Raw genomic sequence first — 9,229 nt, 5'->3', positions numbered from 1 at the left:
GAGTGCCGCACTGTCAGAGGGTCAGTGCTGATGGAGTGCCGCACTGTCGGAGGGTCAGTGCTGAGGGAGTGCCGCACTGTTGGAGGGTCAGTGCTGAGGGAGTGCTGCACTGTCGGTGAGTCAGTGCTGAGGGAGTGCCGCACTGTCGGAGGGTCAGTGCTGAGGGAGTGCCGCACTGTCGGAGGGTCAGTGCTGAGGGAGTGCCACACTGTCGGAGGGTCAGTGCTGAAGGAGTGCCGCACTGTCAGAGGTTCAGTGCTGAGGGAGTGCCACACTGTCGGAGGGTCAGTGCTGAAGGAGTGCCGCACTGTCGGAGGGTCAGTGCTGAGGGAGTGCTGCACTGTCGGTGAGTCAGTGCTAAGGGAGTGCCACACTGTCAGACGGTCAGTGCTGATGGAGTGCCGCACTGTCGGAGGGTCAGTGCTGAGGGAGTGCCACAATGTCGGAGGGTCAGTGCTGAGGGAGTGCCGCATTGTCGGAGGGTCAGTGCTGAGGGAGTGCCGCACTGTCTGAGGGTCAGTGCTGAGGGAGTGCCGCACTGTCGGAGGGATCAGTGCTGAGGAAGTGCCACACTGTCGGAGGGTCAGTGCTGAGGGAGTGCCGCTCTGTCAGAGGGTCAGTGCTGAGGGAGTGCCGCACTGTCAGAGGGTCAGTGCTGATGGAGTGCCGCACTGTCGGAGGGTCAGTGCTGAGGGAGTGCCGCACTGTCGGAGGGTCAGTGCTGAGGGAGTGCTGCACTGTCGGTGAGTCAGTGCTGAGGGAGTGCCGCACTGTCGGAGGGTCAGTGCTGAGGGAGTGCCGCACTGTCGGAGGGTCAGTGCTAAGGGAGCACCGCACTTGTCGGAGGGTCAGTGCTGAGGGAGTGCCGCAATGTCGGAGGATCAGTGCTGAGGGAGTACTGCACTGTCGGAGGGTCAGTGCTGAGGGAGTGCCGCATTGTCGGAGGGTCAGTGCTGAGGGAGTGCCGCACTATCTGAGGGTCAGTGCTGATGGAGTGCCGCACTATCGGAGGGTCAGTGCTGAGAGAGTGCCGCACTGTCGGAGGGTCAGTGCTGAGGGAGCACCGCACTTGTCGGAGGGTCAGTGCTGAGGGAGTGCCGCAATGTCGGAGGATCAGTGCTGAGGGAGTGCCGCACTGTCGGAGGGTCAGTGCTGAGAGAGTGCTGCACTGTCGGAGGGTCAGTGCTGAGGGATGCCGCACTCTCGGAGGGTCAGTGCTGAGGGAGTGCCGCATTGTCGGAGGGTCAGTGCTGAGGGAGTGCCGCATTGTCGGAGGGTCAGTGCTGAGGGAATGCCGCACTGTTGGAGGGTCAGTGCTGAGGGAATGCTGCATTGTCGGAGGGTCAGCACTGATGGGGTGCTGCATTGTTGTGGGCTCTGTTAGTGAGACACTAAATTGGAGATTCAACTGACCTCTCAGATAAACATGACGAATCTAATTATTTCAGTCAGTCTGGGTTCAATCCCCTCTCTGGCTAAGGTCACCATGAAAGCCTCTCCTTTTTAACCTCTCCCATCCCCTGAGGTGTGCGGATCCTCAGGTTCAGTCACCTGCAGTGTTCTCTCTCTAATGACAAGGCAGCCCCATGATCTGGTAGGACTATGGTGACTCTACTCTACCTTTACTCTCAGCTTTCTGTCTGGTAACTAATCTGTTATCCATAGTTGTTGGTACCCACCCCCTGCCCAGCCAGTCTCATGAAGATTTTTTTTTTAACCGATTTTCTGTGTGGAACCTTGCCAGGAGTTTCTGAAAATGCAAATACATGACCTCTACTGACTGTCCTTTATTTGTGCTACAAATAACATCCTCAAAAATAAATCCAAGTTTCTCAATCGTCATTTCAGTTTCATGAATCCATGTCGGATCTGTCCAACTTGGCTATTTTAAAAAAAAAGTCCAGTCATCATACCCTTTTGGATGGATTTGCAACATTTCTCCGGTTCAGACAATGAACGGACAGGTTGTATAACTCCTTCTCCTGGTTTTAACCCTATGGTTACATTTGTTACTTTTTTGTAGGCAGGTTCTAGTCAGGAGTCTACAGAATTACAAAAGCCAGCACCAGTGCATCCACCATCTCTATATCAACTTTCTTGAGAATATTCTGGAATGAAGGTTATCATGTGTAGATTTATCAATCCTCAATCCTGTTAATTTTCAAATACCTCTTTGCTCAACTAATACTTCAGTTTTCTCAGTTATAGAAGTCCCTTGGTTTCCAAATATTTCTGGGAGAATTTCCGGTTCACATATCTACAGAAGCTTTTACACCTAACATTTATGTTTCTCACGACCTTACTTTCATATTCTCCTTTCCTGTGCCCTATTAATTCTTTAGTTCGAAATTGCTCCCAATCTTACTTCTGGTATTTCTTTAAAGCATCTTATTTGATGCAATGCTACCTTTAATGTCTTTTGTTCATTCACCATCCCTCTGGATGTGTGGCTTGTCCAGTTTCTCCTTAAAAATACTGACATTATTCACCTCAATCACTCCCTCTGGGAGGGAGTTTCACAGTCTCGCTATTCTCTGGGTAAAGAAGTTTCCTTGGAATTCCTTGGAATTAGAAGATTGACAGCCTCTAATTATGCCTCTTCTCTACAAAACGAACCACCCTCTCTGTAACAATCCAATAACACCCTCCATCATTTGAAAACTATCTTTGGTTTTGCCCCCTTCTCCATCCCCCCATCCCCCCCCTGCCCCCAGTTTCCGTGGTGAAGAGAGGCAACCGAGGCCTGTCCCTCCTTTCCTGATCGGGAAACCCCACGTTTCAAGAATCAGCAACTAGTGGAAGTGTTTGAGGAGCATTAGATACAGACAGAATGTCCTGCCTTAAAGTGGACACAGGTATATTAACTTACAAAAGTGGCTGGGATCAACACCTGAAAACAACACATTAACAGGGCTCTGGAGGAGCCGGGCCGTGAGGAACTACTCACTTCATCCTTTTGAAGATACAGTACAAGGATGGGAGGCTGAATGGCCTCCATCTGCGCAATAGGGCGCTGTGCATTTTGTAATGATCCTGTGATCTGTATTCTGGCAGAATGCTGAAGATTAATCATTAATTTTTGTAGGATCCTGAATCCGGGAGGTTTGGCATCTGCACAGGCTTCTCACCTCTACACTCCTCTCCGGAACATTCTATCCTGGTCTTGCAGAGAGGATTGGCAAGTTATCTCAGTTATTGGGGGGACTGTACACTTAAAGATTTTTATTGAGTTCTGCGATTGAGAGACAATCCCATGAGGCAGTGTTGGTTTAAAATGGCTGAATCATGACCTTTATTTAATTAACGTGCAACAGAGGATGAATGACGGCTGACACTGTTTAAAGTCGCTCCTCTTCCTTCTGGAGAGAATTCTGGATGTTTACCACGAATCTGTGATGCCCAGGCGTCCAGCAGAGAAAAGTCGGAACTTCTTTGCTGCCATTAACCGTCAATGTTGCATCATGGGCTCTGGGTGATGTCAGAGGGCACAGCACTGGAAGAGAAATTGAGATTGGAAAGAATGTATAGGGAGTTCATCGAAACACAGCAGTCTGGGTTCCATTCCCCCTTGTTACTACTTGCCATTGGAATTATAAATGCTTCTTCTGATAAACCTCTGGGCTCCGACATTGCTAATGTTCCTAATTCTCACTCAGTCTCCTTTCCCAAAGGTACTGATGCATATTGGGATATCACCCCACAAACAGCAGCCTGTGGGGAAGGGGTCTGACCAAGACCCAATCTTGAACGGCTCCCCCATCAACCTCAAAGCTGGTGGCCATTCAGCCCTTCAGACCTCCATCAATGTTCAAACACATCATTTTGAATCTTCGTCTTAACTCCACTTTCATTTCACAGCTTGGTTCTGATGTTTACCATTGTGTGTGCGTCTGTGTCTGTATGTGTTCAGTCACTGGATATGGGCTTTGAGAAATCTTTTACCCTCCTGCATGCTGATGGATCTCAATCCATCTGCTCAAAATGATATAATGCTCCCTCAGTTTTGTACCTCACTGTTCACTAACGCTATATGAGTCTCTAATTACTACAGACAGATTAATGTCTCCACTGAAACCAGACACAGACAGATTTTTTATGTTCTTGCTCAACTGATGCCAATTTGTCACCTTTTCCATCTGGAAGAACAAGGGCAGCAGATACAGGAACACGACCCCCTGCAAGTTCCCCTCCAAGTCACATCCCACCCTGACTTGGAAATATATCACCGCACCTTCCTGGGTCCTGGGTCACAATCCTGGAACTGCGGCTGACATTAGGGATATCAACACAAACAGACTGCAGCGCCTCAAGCCACCAGCTCACCACCACCGCCACCCCTCCCCCCCCCCCCAAACCCCACCCCCCCCCAATCCCCGACCTTCTGGAGAGGCAATGATGGATGGGCACAAAGGAGTAAAAGACCACTGAGTATAAAGGGTGAACACCCCAATGATATCCCATTGAAAAGGAGTAACTCACTGGGAGTGGGGACAGACCAGGAGGCAGTACTCTCTGCTACTCCCATTCTAGCCTTGTTCACATCCCCTCCCCCACTCCTCACCTTCCTCGCCCCCACCATCCTAGCCCCCACCCCCCCACCTTCCCAGCCCCCATCTCCCACCTTCCCAGCCCCCATCTCCCACCTTCCTGCCATTCTCACCCCCAGTAGCTGCTAGCCATGTTTGGGTGTTTTCATGTCATAGAATCCCTAAAGTGTGCAATCAGGGCATTCAGCCCATCGAGTCCACACTGACACCCTCACCTCTCCCCCAAAAGAGCATCCCACCCAGACCCATTGGCCTACCCTATTCCAAGCATGCTGGTACAGCAGGCAGTGAACAAAGCTAATAGCATGCTGGCCTTCATAACAAGAGGAATTGAGTATCGAAGCAAAGGGGTTCTTCTGCAGCTGTACAGGGCCCTGGTGAGACACACCTGGAGTACTGTGTGCAGTTCTGGTCTCCAAATTTGAGGAAAGACATTCTGGCTATTGAGGGAGTGTAGCGTAGGTTCACGAGGTCAATTCCCGGAATGGCGGACTATCTTATGTTGAAAGATTGGAGCGACTGGGCTTGTATACCCTTGAGTTTAGAAGGCTGAGAGGGGATCTGATTGAGACGTATAAGATTATTAAAGGATTGGACACTCTGGAGACAGGAAGCATGTTTCCGCTGATGGGTGAGTCCTGAACCAGAGGACACAGTTTAAAAATAAGGGGTAGGCCATTTAGAAGAGAGTTGAGGAGAAAATTCTTCACCCAGAGAGTGGTGGGTGTGTGGAATGCTCTGCCCCAGAAGGCTGTGGAGGTCAAGTCTCTGGATACTTTCAAGAAATAGTTGGATAGAGCTCTTAAGGATAGTGGAATCAATGGTTATGAAGATAAGGCAGGAACAGGATACTGATTAAGGATGATCAGCCATGATCATAAAGAATGGTGGTGCTAGCTCGAAGGGCCGAATGGCCTAGTCCTGCACCTCTTGTCTAATGTCTATTATTCCCATGGCCAAGCAAGGTTGCACATCCCTGAACACTATGGAGTACTTTTGCATGGCTAATCCACCCTAACCTGCACATCTTTGGACTGTGGGAGGAAACCGGAGCGCCCAGAGGAAACCCACGCAGACACAGGGAGAATGTGCAAACCCCACACAGTCAGTCACCTGAGGCAGGAATCGAACCTGGTGCTGTGAGGCAGTGGTGCTAACCACCATGCTGCCCCATTTAATACAACTACATGTGGCATAAAACAGTGGTATCTGGCTCCAAGAAGTTGACTTTGTCCTGGACATAACTCATCATCTTACATTTTAAATTTTGGAAGAACTGTACGGGTGGAGGTTTTCTTTTCAGGTTCATGGGACTTGGCTGCAGTACGTTCTGTAAAAAGTGACCTCCTTCAGTTCCCCAAAGTCCCCAAAATCCCCAATGGAAAACACTCTCTTTGGTTGCAATTTTAATTTAAGACATAAAGTATCCCAATTTTAGTCAACCAGTGTCTTGCACTTTGTTCGGAGTCTCTGGAAGTCTCTGAAAGTAATAGGGAATGTTCAGCAATAACAAAAATACATTCCCAGAGGATGCTGGAAATCTGAAACAGACAAGAATTGCTGAAGAGACTCAGCATGTCTGGCAGCACTTGTGGAGAGAGAATCAGAGTGAATGTTTTGAAGCTGACATGATTCTGTTTTGGAACACCGGAGAGTTATATGGGACTGAGAGCACTGACTCTGACTCTCTCTCCTTTTACATTTTAAGCTCAGAATACAAACCTGCCCTTCAGATTTCATAGGCTTCCATCAGGTAATCCTTGGGCACTATGCCGACTACACCATCCATCTCACCAACCCACCATCCGTAGGGACTGTAGTCCTGAAAGGAAACAGGGACAAAGATTCTGCTGTTAAGCTCTTTCTGTTCCTGGGTTTGAAGTTTATGAGTTTGAGTCTTACTCACAGGACCTGAGGACTTGCTGCAGTGCTGCCCTCCCAGGGGGTAAGTGCTGTTCTCCCGGGGGTAAGTGTTGCTCCTACCAGGGGGTGCCATCTTCCAGGGTAGGCTAATCTAGACTCTGATTTCCAGCATCTACAGTCCTCACTTTTGCCTTGTTGATTCTAACCTGACTGTAATCTAGAGTCCCATTCGCCATCTCAGGTGGATGTAAAAGTTCCTACGGCCATTATTCAAGCAGAGCAGACAGTCCCTGTATCACGGTCAATATTTGTCCCTCCGCCAACAATGATACACTGTCGTAGTGCTCATTGTCCTTTTTCTGTATTTGAGATCCTGCTCTGCTCTGATTGGCTGCGGCATTACCTATATTATAACGGCTGCCACACTATTTAAAGCACTTCACTGCTTTGGGGTGGAGGTGGGGGTCCTGCGGTGCTGAAAGGTGCTATATAAATGCAAGTTCTAACTTTTTAAAATGTGGATAATGTGAAGACGGTTCCATTGTTATGAACAAAATCAGATGAGCTATGGATCTAAACTGATCTTATGGGCTTTGAAACTGAACAACAAATCTCTGCTTCAGTACTGAACCTGCACAGACTGCAACGTGATCATTAATATTTCAACAGAGAGAAAAAAAGAAATCTCGGAAAATGATTTGCACAAAACACTGAAATTATTTTTCTTTGTTATGGATGGGGTGACTTTGAGTCAGTAAGTATCTGGGACAAATCAGAGAGGGAGGACAGCTGTAACACATGCAGCCCATATTATTCAGCATCTCCGTTCTCTCCATCCGTACACTGTGCCAATGATCCTAAGGTCATAATGACAGCAAAATGAAGAGTAGTAAAATTCTAAAGCTCCCATTTCGAATATTTACTTTGGTGCTGGCATTAAACTGTGCAGCTGCTGGTTAATGACACTAGACTTGTAATATACTGAACTCATCTCGGGAATTCGGATTTCTGCCAGTTTCCTGGGGACTGGTTTGTCTCTCCTCCTCCTCTGTCTCTCTGCCCCTTCAGTTACAGCGTGGTTTCATTACAGTGAGATGTTCACTGTGTAAGTCTCCCAATTGACCCTTTAACAGTCCCCTGCTCAAACAGCCATGTCTCCGAGGTTGGTTTAGACTGGGGGCGAATGAGACAGCATGTGCCACCTGTAAGTGTATCACACTGTAGGTCAGTCCCTTCTGGGAGACACTCTGACTATCACACTGTCTCGGTGCTCCAGGGTCATGCTGTTAAGTGACTGCCGACAGGTTCCCCTGTTCTATCGGACATCCAGCACCAGCAACCCGGAGGGAGAAGCTGATAGCTATTACGTTTGTTTGTCCCACTGCCTTTGCCATTCTGTCTGGCTGCAAGATGTTGGCAACACAGTAGGGTCCCCTCGTTCATCAACCTTTAACCAGTACACCACCCTGTATTTGATGTATGGAAGTAGAAACACTATGAATCAAAACAACCCGAGATTAAGAAGGCTTACTGCTGTTATTATAGCTCATTGATAACATAACCATATTTTACATCATGCCTAACAGTGCCAGTGATGGAACCCAAGCTGCATCCTGCAATATCCCTGGGTTAATCTGTGTCACATAACGGACATTAACACTGACAGGCAAAGTACTTACAGCCTCCTGTGTACATTAAGGGCAGGAGGAGGCCATTCAGCCCTCCAGCCTGCTCTGCCATTTAATTCGGTGCTGACTGATGTGCACCTCAGTAACTCCATTCACAAACTTCAAGTGTTTCAAAGTGCTTTAAAAACAATCAGGAACCTTTGGAAGTGTAGGGGCTAGCATAATGTAGGAAGTCTAGCAGCTAATTTGCAAACAGAAACCCCACAAACACTTTGGGCACGGCACGGTTGTTCAGTGGTTAGCCCTGCTGCCTCACAGCGCCAGAGACCCGGGTTCAATTCCAGCCTCAGGCGACTGACTGTGAGGAGTTTGCAAACTCTCGCTATGTCTGTGTGGGTTTCCTCCCACAGTCCAAAGATGTACAGGTTAGGTGAATTGGCCATGCTGAATTGGCTATGCTAAATTGCCCATAGGGTTCAGGGATATGCAGGTGAGGATCTTTAGTTAGGGTTAAATACAGGATAATAGGGCAGGGAAATGAGTCTGGTGAGTTACTCTTTGGAAAGTCAGTACGAACTTGTTGGGCCGAAGGGTCTGTTTCCACACTGTAGGGATTCTATGAAAATATAAACCCAGATAATGTGCTCTGGAGGTGCAGTTGATGGGTAAATATTAGAATCTGATCACCTTATGAACCCCTGGACTGTAAAATTCAAAAATCTGTGTACATCTGAGTGAGTGTATACAGGCGAGTGTGAGACTGTGTATGTCTGAGTGAGTATATACAAGCGAGTGAGAGATGGTGTATGTCTGAGTGAGTGTATACAGATGAGTGTGTATGTATGAGTGTATACAGGTGAGTGTGAGACTGAATATGTCTGGGTGTATACAGGCAAGTGTGAAACTGTGTGTCTGAGTGAGTGTATACATGCGAGTGTGTGACTGTGTATGTATGAGTGAGTGTATACAGGTGAGTGTGGGACTGTGTACGTCTGAGTGAGTGTATACAGGCGAGTGTGAGACTGTATGTCTGAGTGAGTGTATACAGGCAAGTGAGAGATTGTATGTCTGAGTGATTGTATACAGGTGAGTGAGAGACTATGATTGACTGAGTGTATACAGGCAAGTGAAAGATTGTGTATGTCTGATTGAGTGTATGCAGGTGAGTGTGAGACTGTATGTCTGAGTGAG

The 9,229-nt window shown here is 48.1% G+C and overlaps 1 protein-coding gene across 1 annotated transcript in view; it reads right to left on the bottom strand.

Moving 5' to 3' along the window:
- Positions 1–3,264: 3,264 nt before the first annotated feature.
- The window catches only part of LOC132830871 (src kinase-associated phosphoprotein 1-like), a 369,860-nt gene continuing 363,895 nt past the window's right edge, over positions 3,265–9,229 (bottom strand). The window contains exons 12-13 of the mRNA XM_060848771.1: positions 6,270–6,369; positions 3,265–3,493 (exon numbers count right to left, since the gene is read on the bottom strand). Of these exons, the coding sequence (XP_060704754.1) occupies positions 6,277–6,369 (93 nt within the window). The 3' untranslated portion in view covers positions 3,265–3,493; positions 6,270–6,276. The remainder of the gene's footprint in view (positions 3,494–6,269; positions 6,370–9,229) is intronic.

This window comes from Hemiscyllium ocellatum, chromosome 32, assembly GCF_020745735.1.
Source record: "Hemiscyllium ocellatum isolate sHemOce1 chromosome 32, sHemOce1.pat.X.cur, whole genome shotgun sequence".
Classification (NCBI taxonomy): Eukaryota; Metazoa; Chordata; class Chondrichthyes; order Orectolobiformes; family Hemiscylliidae; genus Hemiscyllium; species Hemiscyllium ocellatum.
The sequence above is the reverse complement of the archived record's forward strand: the minus strand, read 5'-3'. Positions and strand labels throughout refer to the sequence as shown.